General features: G+C 39.9%; 1 protein-coding gene across 1 annotated transcript in view; it reads right to left on the bottom strand.

The window, feature by feature from the left end:
• The window catches only part of cfbl (complement factor b, like), a 34,650-nt gene that overhangs the window by 5,572 nt on the left and 12,457 nt on the right, over nt 1–16,621 (bottom strand). Inside the window, exons 5-13 of the mRNA XM_041226575.1 lie at nt 11,637–11,738; nt 8,183–8,316; nt 7,660–7,795; nt 7,222–7,353; nt 6,964–7,062; nt 5,817–5,954; nt 5,400–5,512; nt 5,108–5,258; nt 4,775–4,928 (exon numbers count right to left, since the gene is read on the bottom strand). Of these exons, the coding sequence (XP_041082509.1) occupies nt 4,775–4,928; nt 5,108–5,258; nt 5,400–5,512; nt 5,817–5,954; nt 6,964–7,062; nt 7,222–7,353; nt 7,660–7,795; nt 8,183–8,316; nt 11,637–11,738 (1,159 nt within the window). The remainder of the gene's footprint in view (nt 1–4,774; nt 4,929–5,107; nt 5,259–5,399; nt 5,513–5,816; nt 5,955–6,963; nt 7,063–7,221; nt 7,354–7,659; nt 7,796–8,182; nt 8,317–11,636; nt 11,739–16,621) is intronic.

The following is a 16,621-nucleotide window of genomic DNA, read 5'->3' as shown; positions in this document are numbered from 1 at the left end:
GGAAATTTATGTATTCTAATATAATTCTATATTTTTCTTGCATGTGCTGAGTTAATCCTGCATTATCTGTCTCATCTCCCCTCACCCAACTTAAAATGCAAGCTTCAAAAGAAACTAAGAAGCCGTCTGCTAGCCAGGGCCAAGGAGAAATTAACAAGATTGTTTTGATTAGATAAAGATACTAGGCCAAGTGGCTCAAGAAAGTGTGTTTTTCTAAATGGTCAGACTGATAAAATGGCTGTCTCTAGCCCAGGTGTTAAAATGTCTATTGAAGTTTATGAGTAACTCTAAGTGGGTTAGAGAATGTCTTTGAATTAGCTTTGCCAGTCAGCAAACCTTTCAAATGTTTAGATGAGTATACATAGTTTTCCTAAAACTTTCTAAATACAAGATTGACACTAACATTTTGTTTATAAATTTCTTAAACTAACAATGCCAAACACTATACACATTGTGATGATTGTTGTCTGTCAAACTGTATTTTGATAACTGTCGGTATGATATTAAGGATTGAAAATGTTTGTTTTGCGCCTTACAATGACATGTGGCACATACATGGTTAAATCTGTAAAGAATAAATTACAATTTAAAATGAAAACATAGTACTTTATAACCAAATATAATTTGTGTTACTCAGGCTCTGAGTAGCCATATATAATAAGGTATGGAGTTATTCATCTTTTGTGGGCAACATGAATGTGAAGGTTTTATAGAGACAGCAAGGAGCACAGTGGAGTTATTAATGAAAGAGACTTTTCTTAAGTTACCTTTTAAAAAATATTTGATGGACAGCCTTATCCAAGGTGTGGACAACAATCCTTTGAAGATCAAGGACACGCCTTTTTCTAAGGACAACTGCCAATGAGGTTACATTTTGGGTCAATCCCAAATGATTGGCTGGTGTCTCAGAACACCCATCTCATGCCAATTTTAAGACTGGAAATCGAATGATTTCTGGGTCTTGATTTTTCCATCCATTCAAGATCTATTCTGGACCTATTCTTGATGAATCATCTGTATATCTGGAAGCTACAGAAGATGCTTTGTTGGAGAAAACCTTCTTCAACTTAAGAACTTCGATCTGCCTTGGAACTAAACTTTGACTTGAACTGCAACCAAAAGACAATATCTTTGAAGAGGATTAACTGCAATTGACTTTCTACGTGGGATTTTAAAAGAAAAACTTCACACATTGTTCTTGGAAATCCAACAATTTGCAACGAAACTCCAAGACTCTTAAATTAAGTTTTGCACATTAATGGACTCTTTTTACAACTGGACTTGCAAAACTTTGAAACATTCCTGCTCTAAAAACCTTTCTTCAAGCTCCACAAGGGAAATATATCATTCTTAACCTATCAAGAGTTGCCTATGGCTATTAGATTTAGAATATCTATTATGTGTTGCATTTGCTTATCCATGTGTGCTATATAATAAAACTAGTTAAAATCATTATTTCTTAAATTGTCTGAGATTTTTTTTTGTTTGAAACAAGGTGCACTTTTACAGAGAGTAAACATTCATGATTTAATCAATTCAAATTAAGCCAGAACTGTGAATTACTATTGGAGTAATGTATTGCTGTAGTTTATAGCATAATTGGTGAACTATAGTGACTAAGTTCTTTAATCGTGATTTGTGAGGAAACCATGTTGTGATATGACCTTAGAGTAAAAACGTAAATATATACGACACTGTACAGCCCTGCAAGTATGAAGTCACTACCTCAAATAGGTTCTGATTCTGAGATATGTATCCTGTGATGATGGCAGCTTTGCAAATAAACGCTTCATTTTTCTTACGCGATACCCACAATCAAACTTGACTGAAAGAATCACAGAATACAGTTGTGTACTGAGAATGAAGCCGTATTATGAATCCTTCATAAGAAGAAACTTAGTAAAGTTCTTAAGTTATATAAGATCTTCCTAAGATCCTTGTTAAGTTTGAGTCTCCAGATTTTCTTGAGATCTTACATTTGTTCTTAAGAACTAAAGAAGGAAAAAAAAAAATACTGAGAATCCTAGTGACGTACAGGGCCTAATTAACTACTGGTAAGCAGCATTTAAAGTGTATTTATTGTGATTTTTAAACTATTATTATTATTATTATTATTATTAATGCATGTCAGGGCCAATCTAACGCTTTTATGCAAAGCTAAAAAAAAAAACAATAAAAGAAAAACCACCATTATTATGCAAATCAGTAGGGATGAATTGAAATTAATAACACGTTTGTTCAGAAGGTTCAAACACAGCTGTTTCAGCTTGAACCTTTCTCAGCAAAGCTACACAATAAATCATAATATAATCAAATACATTAAAACACTGCTGTATGTGGTTGAAGTGGTTTCAGTAATGCAGTGTGTGCTTTCTGCTGTAAAAAGCATTTGTGGTCTAACTCCCTGTGGCAACAGCCAGCTCTATTTTTATAACTGGTGGAAACCTGCGCCTCTGCCTTGGGAACCTACATGGGAGCTGTGCTTTTCCAAAATAAACATGTCACATAGAGCAGAGCAAGTTCTTGAAAGAGTTTAAACATAGTGGCAGAAAATTCAGATGCAAAATGATGAACGATGCTGGCTGCACAGTAGAGACAGGGAGATAAATTAGGATTATGCCTGCCCTCTTGCTCCTTCCACCTGCTGCTGTGCCCTAGTCATAGGCTGCAGTGGGTTAGTCCTGCATAACATATTACCTATTGGACTGATGAGGGGATGTTCAGAAGAAAAATTAAGGTTACATGTCTCACAAATAGTCTTGCAGTATTCAGCAGCTTTTTCAAAAGGACATTTATTAAGCTTAGAAAAAGACGGCTTAAGGAGACAAAATGATGAGACTATATAAGCAGATTGTCAGTTTTAAATATATATTGTATTTGGACAAGAAATAGAAACACCTGCCAGGACACTGTCAATAGGGTGCAGCTATTAATCCTTCAGGGAGTCGTCCCTTTTCAGACTGTACCTTCTCAATTGCTGGATTTATGTAGCCTACTGTTGGATAGAGAAGCACCTGCCAACTGAACACCTAATGTGATATCAGCTGTCTATCAAAGTCTGTCAGATCTCTTTCCATTGGTGATTGAAATTAACTTGCAACAGGGAGATGCAACTTTTATATATTGCAGAATGCATGTCAGTAATCATTTGCATAACAAATGAATCAGTCATGTGAGGTTCACTCCGCTAAGCATAATATATCAAAGTGTACAGTTTTGTTAATAAAAATAGTTATGTTAACTTTTAAATGTACAGTGGCTCTCAAAAGTATTCACCCCCCTTGGACTTTTCCATATTTTATTGTGTTACAACATGGAATCAAAGTGGATTTAATTAGGAGTTTTTGCCACTGATCAACACAAAAAAAGTCCATAATGTTAAAGTGAAAAACAAATTGTTTTAAATGAATTACAAATACAAAACAAAAATAGTTCATTGCATAAGTATTCACCCCCTTGAGTCAATATTTGGTAGAGGCACCTTTGGTAGCAATTACAGCCATGAGTCTATTTGGATAAGTCTCTACCAGCTTTGCACATCTGGACACTGCAATTATTGCCCATTCTTCATTGCAAAATTGTTGGATGGGGACCTTTGGTGAACAGCAATTTTCAACTCTTTCCACATATTCTCAATTGGATTGAGGTCTGGGCTTTGACTGGGCCACTCCAGACATTGACCATTTTGTTTTGAAGCCACTCCAGTGTGGCTTTGGCTGTATGTTTGGGGTCACTGTCCTGCTGGCCCTGACACAGAGAAGCATCCCCATAGCATGATGCTGCCACCACCATGCTTCACTGTAGGGACGGTGTTCTCAAGATGATGTGTGGTGTTAGGCTTGCGCCAAACATAGTGCTTAGCGTTGAGGCCAAAAAGCTCTATTTTGGTCTCATCAGACCATAGAATCTTCTTCCACATGCCTTCTGGTAAACTCTAGCCGAGATTTGATGTGAGTTTGTTTCAACAATGGCTTTCTTTTTGCCACTCTTCCATAATGGCCAGTTTTGTGAAGCACCCGGGCTATTGTTGCCGTATGCACAGTGTCTCCCAGCTCAGCCGTGGAAGAGTGTAACTCCTTTAGAGTTGCCATAAGCCTCTTGATGGCCTCCCTGACTAGTGCCCTTCTCGCCTGGATACTCAGTTTTTGAGGATGGCCTGTTCTAGACAGATTCACAGTTGTGCTGTATTCTCTCCATTTCTTAATAATGGACTTTATTGTGCTCCGGGAGATATTCAATGCCTTGGAAATGTTCTTATATCCTACCCCTGATTGGTGCTTTTGAAGAACCTTATTCCGGATTTGTTTTGAATGTTCCTTCATCTTCATGATGTAGTTTTTGTTAGGAAATGTACTAACCAACTGTATGACCTCCCAGAGACAGGTGTATTTAACCTGAAATCATGTGAAACACCTTAATTGCACACAGGTGGACTCCATTCAACTAATTATGTGACTTCTAAAGACAACTGGTTGCACCAGAGCTTATTTAGGTGTGTCATAGCAAAGGGGGTGAATACTTATGCAATCAATTATTTTCTGTTTTATCTTTGTAATTTAGAACAATTTGTAGATTTTATTTGTCACTTTGACATTATGGACTTTGTGTTGTCCAGTGGCAAAAACTCCTAATTAAATCCATTTTGATTCCATGTTGTAACACAATAAAATGTGGAAAAGTCCAAGGGGGGGGTGAATGCTTTTGAGAGCCACTGAATTTATTCTCCATATCTAATAAGGGCTACTCGTTTACAAAAAGGAATTTGCTATCTTACCGCACTTTTTTCGAAAAGAGAATCGTAGGGTTTATTCCATCACTCTTTAGTTCAATCATTGCAACATCGTAGTCATAGTATTCTGGAATGTTTTCAGCTTTCTTTCTTGTGATGTTATATTTTGGATGAATGTAAATCTGCGACACATCCTTAACTGTTGATTAAAAAGAAAATATATACAAATGGAACTTTTTTAATATGTGTGTCTGTGTGTGTTTCATATAGGAAAGGGGAGACCTCTGAAATAATGGAACACACATCAGGTCAGATTCACTGGAATGATTTATCGTAGCTGCACTATGAGGGAAGGTTTTATTTGAGATGGTTTCTGACCTGCAGAGCGGCCAGGTTTGTCGGTCGTGGAGTCATCTATTATCACCTTGACATCTTTCGCCTGCTCCTCCGTGGTGAAGCAGTGAGCCGAGGTCAGGATGTGGCGCTCACTGACGATGGCTCCTTTACAGTCCTCCTTCCCGCTGAGCCGCTGCGATGACAGGAGTTTACAGAGAACAGTGAGGCTGCTGTGAAATAGGGTGTAGTGGGATATATGGAAGTATGGTGTAGTGTAGAATAGGGGTGTGAAGTGTGGTGCAGTGTAGAATAGAACATAAACTATTATTCTTACCGTTATCGTGATGGAGACGTGCCAGGGGTACTTTTCTGTCTTTGTTTTCTCTGATTCGGATTGTTTGTCATACTCCCTGTACAGCCCACACAGACCCATGTTGTCAGATTCATCTGCACATATAGAACAATGTATGAATACAAATATATATGCAATTGAAAGCAAGTTTAGTTTACTAAAATTAAAAGAAAAAGACTATACAGTCACAAAGAAGTTGAAAAATGTTCACGATTTAATAATTCACACATCTGGCTCATTCACTGCTGGTCTGTGTGCTAGGACAGTACATTGAACATGCCCTGGCTGTATTGTCTTGTAGGTGGGGCTTCATTCATTTAATTTAGATATAGACGGCAGCACTGCACTGCACTGTACTTTACTGTACTGCATTGCACTGTACCACACTCATTGGCTCACCTATCATCTGCTCAAAAGTCTCTGCCAGTTTCTGAGGGTTTTCCAGTTTGAAGATGTGCTTCTCTCGGTCTTTCTTCGATGCGATCAGATTGATTTCATCCTCATCGATGTCTTCGCCAATTCCAAACACGTAGATATCTGTAGGGGGTGAGATACAGAATAAAGGTCTTTCTGCTAATCTCTGCTTGTTCAAAAAGCTGCAGCTCTGTGTTTAAACTCCATCTCAACTCAGCTCCCTCTCCTCTCCCATGCACTTGCCACTTCTTTCTTAGCAACATCTACAGAATCTGTCCTTTTCTCACTACATATAATACCCAACTCTTGGTCCAATCTACTGTAGTCCATACTAGACTATTGTAACTCTCTGCTTGCTGGTCCCCCTGCTTTAGTTAGTGCCCCCTTCAGTCCATTCAAAATCCTGCTGCTCGTCTTGTTTTTTTCCCAACCTCGCTACTCTCATGCTACCCCTCTGCTTTGCAACCTCCTCTGGTTACCTCTTTCTGCTGGCATTCAATTCAAGACCTTTGTTCTTGCCAACTGCTCTCTTCACCACACTGCCTCCTCCTATCTCCCAATCCCTTGTGTCTCCCTACACCCCTCTTGCCCTCTCGGCTCCTCCTTTACAGGCAGACTGGTCAAGCCTTCCCCCCACTTTCCATCCTCCCATGCCCGCTCCCTCTCTTCCCTAGAACCTCTGGGGTGGAGACCAGCTATTAAAGAGCTTCAGGACTGCTTCGTCTCTCACTGCCGTCTCCTCAAGACCCCCCTGTTTAGACACATTGCTCAATGAATGTAAACACTTCTAAATCTGCATTAACCAATGGTGGTATGGAATAAATAGCAGCTTTTTCTTCATCAACACTGCAGCAAATCGCTAGGGCTATCGTTTTCTTAAAGGGAATGTTAGTTAAAGCAGCTTTTTCCACCCACTTTCTCTTCACTAAATTCCACCAACGCCGCTCAAACTCCCTTCAAAATCACAGCATGAAGGGGGCGGCGCAATCCAATAAGCACTGTTACGTTTGTGTTTCATCAAAATCAAGCCCATTGAGTTATATTACTGTTTTAGAGCCTACTATTCTGAAACTAACCGCCGTGTTTCTATTTTAAAGAAATGTTTTGACAATACGCCCAATATTTCTCTCACCCAAGAACTCCTCTCTGACGTGTCCAGGGTATGTGATACCCAGCAAGGAGCGTATCTGCTTCACAGCATCCTCGGGTTTACCTCCCATATTCTTCTTTCCTGAGGGGAGGGAAATCATCCAATATTTCAAAACTAATAAGGCTAATCAGCCAAGCAGGCAAACATTTCAGCTAATGTCTTCTTCAGTGTTATTGATGGAAACGATGGGATTGATTATCAAATAGATAGATAAACAAACAGATAAATAAATAGCCATACCGTCGGTGATGAGCAGGACAACGTTCCTGACTTCTTCAAACTCATTTTTCATTCTAGCTTTCAGAAACGACATGTCCTTATAAACAGAGTCCAGGGCTTCTTTGATATTGGTTCCAGACTGCTGCAGGTGCACTGAAACGATAAGCATACACTTCAACATGGACAGGTGACACTTCTGTGGTGTTAGGATGTCTTGAGTTAACATAGGATTACTGAGTGTTATGTTACAACACTGCCGTCTAGGGGATTGGGGATGTTACTTCAGAGTGGGAATGTGAATGGTACTTAATAAAGCTGAGTTGTTCAGTTTATACTCCTGTCCTCTTTATTACACAACTTCACCCTTCTAAACTCAGTCTGTATATAGTCTTATACTCACAGTATAATGAAAACATCTTTTGTCAAAGGCACTGAAAGGGTGATCAAAACAAGACTCACCAGAAAAATCAAAGTCACTCAGCAGGCTGTATGCTTTGGCTATGTCCATATTTCCGTCCACAATATCCACAATCTTCTCCGCTTTTGTTGCAAAAGACACAATGCCCCATTTTGGCTCGACTTCATAAGAACTAATCTGGGAGGAAAAGAACAGAACAGAACAAGATAAAGGCACACTATTAACGGGCTGCATTATGAAATAGTTTCCTTTTTTTTTTTTACTACCCCCTACAGGAGAGACTGAGCCTTTACAAGCAGGGTTTGTTGTGTACATAGATCCCAGTTAGACAGGAGCTGAGAGACCAGGGCAGGGTTTAAACTGCTTTACACTGCCTCCTACTGGAGAGGCTGAGCCTTTACAAGCACGGTGTGCAGTGTACATAGATCCCAGTTAGACAGGAGCTGAGCGACTCCAGGGCAGTGTTTAAACTGGTTTACACTGCCCCCTACTGGAGACTAAAGACTGTGGTTTTACAAGCAGAGGGAGGTGTTTACATGGAGCCCAGTTAGACAGCCGTTTTACCTTGTCCATAAAGTCCAGCGCGCATTTCTTTGACTTTTCGAAATCCTCTTCTCCGACACTTTCAGAAGCATCTAAGATGATGTAGATGTGAAGTTTCCCTCCTTTCCTGAGGACTATCTTTCTTCCAAGTTGTTCTAAATAGAGCAAGCAGCAAAACAAAAAAGTGTGTGAGTAACATTAGTACAAGAAAAAATGTAATTCAATGAGAAATGTTTCAACTTAGTCAGTTGAAAATGACTTTGTCATACATGTGCCATTTAATTTATTAAGTTCCCTTTAGTGTTTCTAAAGTCAGTAACATACTGTATATAGTGTACAAAGCGTTTTGTCTAAACTTTATCAACTTTGCTTAGGATTTAAAAAACTAAGTTTATTTTATTTATTTATATATCACCTTTCACACAAGGTGTCTCAAAATGCTTTACAATATAATAAAAAAAACAACAACAAATTAAACACAATTTTTTGGTAACATTAATAAAAAGTAAGCAACAGCTCATTTAAAAACAGAAATACAATGAACACATTTAAAATAATAATAGATTGATACATCAAATTGGGATTCAAAAGCTAATTTAAAAAAAATGAGTTTTTAACTTTGACTTAAAAACATTAAGTGACTCTGCTTCTCTGATTTTGGATGGCAATCTATTCCAGAGTCTTGGTGCATTATTATAGCTGAAAGCTCTTTCACCCTTTCTCTTGGTCTTAATCTCTGGAACAAGCAAAAGACCCGAGTCGGCTGTCCTCAGAGCACAGGCAAGTGCAAATGGGCACAGGAGCTCTTTCAGACAGTCAGGAGCCAGACCATGGAGTGCCTTGTAAGTCAGCAGCAAGACCTTAAAATCAATTCTAAAACGAACTGGAAACCTGTGAAGTGCAGCCAATGCTGGAGTTATGTGCCTCTTTTCTTTGTTCTACTTAGCACCCTGGCAGCTGCATTTTGAACAAGCTGCAAATGGAATAAGGCATGACTTGGTAGCCCAGATAACAGAGCATTGCAGTAATCCAGTCTAGATTAAACACATGCATGAATTAGCTTCTCAGCACCAGGCAGTGATAAAAAAAGGACCTAATCTTGGCGTTCTTATGAAAATGATAAAAGGACAATTTAGTGGTATTGCGAATATGAGCCTCGAAACATAAATCAGAATCAATTACAAATCCCAGGTTTCTGGGCTTGGAGTTTATATTTGAATTATATTTACCTAAATTAGTTTTTATAGAATTTGCCAACTCCAATTTCTGCTGAGAATCTAACAGCAAGATTCCAGTCTTACTTGAATTTAACTGCAAAAAATGTTGGGACATCCAGCTTTCCACCTCCGACAGACATGCAATTAGGGTGGAGATGGACGATTATAGCCTCAGGTTTTACAGAGATGTAAAGTTGTGTGTCATCAGCATAAAGGTGAAAATGTACATGCTGTTTACGGATAACCGTAAGGGACCAAGAATGAATTCCTGGGGGGCACCACAGGTAGTAGATAATTGTGATACAGAGTCTGCTGTTGAAACTAAATTGTGCCTGTCTGTAAGATATGACCTAAGCCAGTCTAAAACAGCCCTAGGTGATCAATTAAAAAAGCATGATCAGTGGTATCAAATGTTGCACTTAGAACTAAAAGAACCAGAAGGGCAGTCAAGGGCAGCGTTCATTAATAAATCATTCAACACTTTGACTAGGGCAGTCTTTATTGTGACCAGATCTAAAGCCTGATTGAAACTTTTCAAGTATTTAGTTATCACCAAGAAATATATTGAGTTGGCCAGCCACCACCTTCTCTAAAACCTTTGCCGCAAAAGGTAACTTGGATATAGGTCTAAAGTTGCTTAAAATACTCAGATCTAAGTTAGGTTTTTTGAGCATGGGCTTAACCAGGGCAGTTTTAGAAGCAGCAGGAACTATTCCAGTTGACAAGGATTTATTTATAATTTCCAAAACAAAGGGACACAGATCATTAAAAACGTCTTGAGGGATTTAGTGGGGACTGGATCTAAATTACATGTGGATGAGTTCATCATGACTAATTTATTCGGGTATTGTAACGTGATAGGAGAAAATGCTATTGATAATTTTATTGTAAAAATAATTAAGAAATTCTTCACACTTAGCAGGTGTGGCTTCAGTTAAAGGAGGTGCAGTAGAAAATAGGTTAACTATTGTTTCAATGGTTGAAAAAAGAACCCTGGAGTTATTTTTATTTGCATTAATAATAGTGGAAAAATACGAGCCTCTGGCTACCCTCAGAGCATTATTGAAATTCACCTGATGCTGTTTCCAGATTTCAAAATGAATTTGCAGTTTTGTAGTCCTCCATCTGCAGATTACGACCTTCCCTTTTCATCTAGTGTATGTCAGCGTTACCCAAGGTGAAGTTTGTTTAGAGGGGACAGTGCAAATTTTGACCGGGGCTACTATATCAAAGAGACTATTATAGCTGTCAACTAACTCATCTAATGGCAATGACTGAGAAGGAGTGAGTGGTGATAACCTTATCATATTAGAAAGATTGGACATAGTTAAAGGGTCTATTGAACAAGTTTTAGAAAAAATGCACTTGTCTCTTATTTTGTAAGGGCAACTCAATATTAAAAAGAATAGAAAGAAGAGAGGCAGCAAGATCTAATTTTAATAGACACCTAAACAGCTGGAATAAAACACTCATTTCCAGCCCTGGTTACCCTTCACTGGACTCACTTTGTCCTTTTTGAAAGACTAGATTGAAAGTTTAAAGCAGAGCTCTTCACCTTTATGCTTGATTGTGGCCCTTTATAAATTGGCAGGGATGGGGTTAAATTCCCCTACCTGCCTGGGTTTATTGTGTTCAGGTGGCTGGGGTTGATTAGAGGGGGGGGGGGGGGGGGGGGGGGTATTTTCTGTTCAAGGGTGAAGGCATCGCCCAGCCGGTGGCGTAAGTCATGTTCTGTGTCTTTCTATTTGAGCTTAAATACCTTTATTTTGGCCCTTGTGCCCTTTTATTTTGTATTTATTTATAATAAAAGTATTGAACTGCAGTCTGTCTCTGGGCCTCTATCTACTCGCCAGCCTGTCACAGTGATATAGTGAAGCAGAACCACAGGTGAGGTTGAAGAGGCCAGGCTAAGTAAAAATAAATCATTTATTTTCAGTTCTGCCGTGGAATTTTATTACACAGAGTTCTGAAGAACTTTAACTGTCCTTGTATCTAGCAACGACTAGCCCTTGTAATATTTTGAAACCCAATTAAGAGCCTTGAATAGGATACTCCACTTCAAAATCAAGAGACAAAATAGGGGCAGTGCTGTGACTATTAACACTCCTGTGATGGGCTCTGCTTTCCTGGGTGAGGGGAGGCACGGTGAATATTAACACTCCTGTGAGCGGCTCTGCTTTCCTAGGTGAGGGGAGGCACGGTGAATATTAACACTCCTGTGATCGGCTCTGCTTTTCTGGGTGAGGGGTGTTGCTTACCTTCACTAGGAGGCTCATCTGGATTGGCTACATGGAGCAGAGCGTTGAGGGAGGTTGAGAAGCCTTGAGAGGCCTCCTCTGGCGTGTCATAGGTGTTCTTGTCTGCAAGCACAAGGAACAGAGCAGGCACCACAAAACGTTACACATGGGTTTGTATCATTAAAATGGGCAAGGTGACCATAGGGCTCTGTGTTCAGCGGGACAGTGTGGAACAGTTCATGCTTTTCAACTCACAACCCAATGCATTCTGGTAAGTGTAGTCCTGCTTCTCTTAAAGGAAAGAATGGTACCTGAGACAGTAAAACCAGAATGCATTGGGTTGCGAGTTGAAAAGCCTGAACTGTCCCAAACTGTCCTGCTGTACATGAAGCCATATGGTCACCTTAAAAATGGGGTCTGTGCCAGTCTTGGCTGCTCCTGCCAATTAAAAGTGTTTTAAAATAACTAGAAGGAACTATAGTATATGACAAATGTTTCGTCTAGAAGTCTTTCTGTACATGGAGTGAGGCAGGGAAGCATATTAGCATTGCACAGCAGGTGAGTTAGTTGTGCACGGAAGCCTGTGCAGCACTGATATACTTCCTGACTATGAGCCTTTGGAGTATTTTTACCTCCATTTGCCTTTGAAAGGCAATCTCTGTTTAAATATTCTCTAATTGTACATTGCAGATATCCCTTCCAGAACAGACTGCACTAGTTCTCTGCCTCTGCTCAGGCATATTTACAGCCCTCAAACACCTGTCTAAATGATCCAATAACAGAATGTAAACAGGGACACATTTTGCTGGAAACCCTCCCAATTATTAACATGACCCAATGAGAAATAGCTACAGTCACGCTGCCACACGCAAGACTGTAAACACTTTGCTATAATGCCATTCCTGCATATTTGTTACAATATCATTCCTGTATATTTGTTACAATGCCATTCCTGCATATTTGCCACTGTGGGAATCATAAGAAGCACAATGAAATATGTAACAAAGCAATACATTATATTAACAAAAAATATCGTAATACGGGAAACTAATTGAAAAATAAATCTGTTTTTAAATCAATAAAATGTGTAATAGTATATTAAAACCAATCATAAATGTAATTGAACAAATACATGGTTATATTAATGTGTGTGTGTGCTTATATATAAATCAATTAACTCCTGGTCACATGCCACACTTTTTAATCAACCCAATTAAAACCATGTGGCTGTGCAAAGGTGGCCATATACAATGTGTGTGTGTCTGTCTATATCGATATATATATATACATACATACACACACACACACACACACACACACACACACACACACATACAGTACACGTCGGTTGTTAGCAACCCTGATAAAGACAACTTTCAGTTAACAACATTTTCACGGGAACCAATCCCATCCCATAGACTTTAGTGTATGCAACTGTCTGTCGCTTAATGACAACTTTTTTTTTTTTTTTCCAATTTCTATGGTTACTGCATGAATACATCGCGCGCACGCATTAAAGTATCTGTTTATGTATCAGTTTTCATAACGCAGCTGTACATTTACTGAGTCTGACTGACGCCTGTCATCATGGCTTCAGAACGTGTAGACCTTTCTATAGCTGATGCAGTTTGGATTCTGGAAGCAATGCGTGAACCAAGTACTAAACAAGTAGGGCTAGCAGAAAAGATTGGCAAAATACTGTGGTAAACCAAGGTAAATGCGTCATATGTATGTATAACCATGGGGCAACCATAACACTTCTGTGCAGATTTACTGTGGTAAATGTTTATAAGGGATGGCGTTCTATGTAGGTGGTTACATTTTGTACACCCTATTGCTGTGCTACCTTTAAACGGGTTGGACTGTGATATTGCAATAAGCAAGGTTGACTGTGAAATTGCAGTAAGAGGCTTTAATTGTGATATTGCAATAAGCCAGGTTGACTGTGATATTGCAATATACGAGGTTGACTGTGATATTGCAATACACAGGGTTGACTGCCATGTTTTAGAAAGATAAGAAATTGGGTCAGCTTTATGATGTTTTAATGTAGGGTGATCAGCTGCTAGAAACAGGAGGGTGGAAGATAGTCAAAGCATTGCAGTCAATTAGTCACTTAAGGGCATCACCCTAAATAAGATGCATATATAGACTGGACCAGGATACAGTTCTTTGGGCTCATTTGGGACTGAGACGACATCTTCCAAATCCTGACTGTGAGAACGGCTCCTAGTTCAGGTAGGTATTCAATAACCAATGGACATTAAGCTTTAATTTGATTGTTAACATTTATCATGTTAATTTGATTGTTAACATTTATCATTTACCAATGGACATTAAGCTTTAATTTGATTGTTAACATTTATCATTGCTCAAGACTTATGGATATTTAATAATTCATATTAAATACTTATTCAGTAATAAGTATATATTTATATTTCATATAAATATGATTTCCATTACATGATAGTAGATGTTAAAACTTCATGCTGATCTGAACTCGGCTCTCACCAAGATAAGCACAAACTAAGATGTAGCTTTACAGTAAACTAATGTGATCCATCTGCATCTCCATCCATTTGTGTTTCTTTCCATCTGATGATATATATGTCCTTCTGCCTGGTGTTAATGGCTGAAGTGTAATGCTGGCTCCAGGGATCAGCTTATTTTGCCTCCCCAATGCATCAGCACACATGACAGCTGCGATGCTGGCTCCGGCGATCAACCACAGTGCGGTCTCCCTAGCGTTTCAGCATGACAACTGTCTGGATTGAGTTAAGTAGGGTACATCTCTGGGGCCTTCAAGTGGGCACCTTCCGTCCTCTGTGTTTTGTCGACTAGCCCACGACACTTCAAGAGGGCTCAACAGTGATTCTGGTGTCCCAGCATCACCCCACTCCGTCCCCAAAACTCAAGTCAGCCCAGCTTACTTACCCATACATCAACATTGCTTTCTTTCTATTGTGTTTGAGATCCCCATCCAGAATCTTTCCTTCTCAACCACAGCCTGTTGCTGCTCCCTTCTGCTGCTTCAGATAAGTTCTTCACTGTGTTCTTGGCCACTGAACCTGACATCTCTGAGAAACCGGGCTCTAGAGTGTGCCACAAATCCTTGACAACCCACCTCCACTGGGTAAACTCGGACTATCCATCCTTGCTATTCCGCTTCAGCAGCTAGTTGAGCATACCAAAGTTTTTTCCTCTCATACGCCTCATCCACAGCATCTTCCCATGGCACTGTTAACCCTACCAGATGAACAAGGCATGCTGATCCAGACCACAAAACAATGTCTGGTCGAAGGTTAGTGGTGGCAATCTCAGGTGGAAAATTAAGCCGTTGGCCAAAATCTGCCAGCATTTTTCAATCTCCTGGGCGAGGCTTGGTTTTAACATCTTTTCTTGGTGGTTGCTCTCCTGGACGGAGGAATATTGTCTTTTGTGTGTAATGCTTTGATAGAACTGGTTGCAACTTATTGGTCAGGTTATGCTTGTCCTCCAATGCTAAGGCCAAACATCGCAGCACCTGGTCATGGCACCAAGTAAGCCATCCTTGGCTAAGACCCACTTACATCCTGTCAAAATGTGCCTTAATGTTGCAGGTGATGAACACAAAGGACATGAGAGATCCTCACCCACCCAAAAGTTTAGTTTCTGTGGTGATGGAAGACCATCATATGTTGATATGATGAGGAAATTGATCCTGCTCTGTTCCATTGTCCATAGGACATGCCAGCCGGTCTTCCGTTGTTCCACACTCTCCCATCTCATCCATTCTGTCTGCTGGCCTGGGAAACGGCCTTTACACACCTCATCCTCTCCTTCTTTTGCACCTCATTGACTGCCAGCTTCCTCCGTTGAGCTGGGGTTGTCTTATGCCATGTAGGAGGAGCTAAACTGAGACCCAGAATCCCTCTTCCATGCTGAACATGCCCCATAATATCTCTGATTCAAAGGGCAGCCTTTGCATCTTTTACATCTTTGCTTGCCGCCCACTTTCTTCCAGTTTTCAGTACAGGTGCTGCCTCCCTTATGCATTTGTCGCATGAATCTACTAATGTCATTTCCAGTCTGATCTTGGTGCACTTAAACTCCTATAGTATTCCTTTACCATAAAGTCTCACTCTGCTGAGGCAGCATAGAACTCCCAATCATTTCCTGCTGAAAGAACTGATTAATACTTCCTGCTTCTCAAATGTTGTCACATCATGTTGATGTGTTCTAAGCATCCTGGGAAACCTGGAGTGTTAATGAAGCAGTTCTTCAATAGGTAAGTTGACAATCTCTGGGCAATAATGCTGAAGAAAATCTTGCCTTCTACGTTTAATAGGGAAATAGGGTGAAACTGACTGATGCTTGTAGAATCTTTTTCTTTTGGTGTAAAGACTCCACCTGCTCGGCACCATGCTCTTGGTACAATCTGTTTTTCCCATGCCATTTTCATCAATTTCCACAGGATTCGTAGAACTCCAGAAGCACTCTTGTACACTCTGTACAGAACCCTATTAGGCCCTGGAGATGATGATACCCTTGCTTTTTTTCACAACTTGCTCTACTTCTTTCAATATAATTATAATTAATAACCACAATACCCTACAAGGGTTTGACTGTGACAATGTAATGAGGGGTTGACTGTGATATTGTCAAAGAGAATTTGAGAAACAGCATACAAAAGCTAAAGGGAGCCATAAAAGGATACTAATACTCTTCTCCACTGGCACATCCAACCCGTGAGGGTGGTTCTCCACTGGTTATTTGTTGAGACAAGCAATAACCAAACCGTGAAACTCCAGCCTCACAAGACACCTGAATCTGGTTCCAAGCCAAGCAGGACCAGGACCAGGGTTAGGATTTTCGTCATTATGTTGCATCATTCAGTACACCCCAGAAAGACAAACAACAAACAACATGACAGGCAGCGAGTGCGATGAGAGAAAAGTACAGCCTGGGACACTGAGGAAGTGCAGGATCTAGCTGTGGACTGGCCTTGAAAAGAAACAAGTGTCTCT

This window comes from Polyodon spathula, chromosome 24 (assembly GCF_017654505.1).
Source record: "Polyodon spathula isolate WHYD16114869_AA chromosome 24, ASM1765450v1, whole genome shotgun sequence".
Taxonomy (NCBI): Eukaryota; Metazoa; Chordata; class Actinopteri; order Acipenseriformes; family Polyodontidae; genus Polyodon; species Polyodon spathula.
The sequence above is the reverse complement of the archived record's forward strand: the minus strand, read 5'-3'. Positions and strand labels throughout refer to the sequence as shown.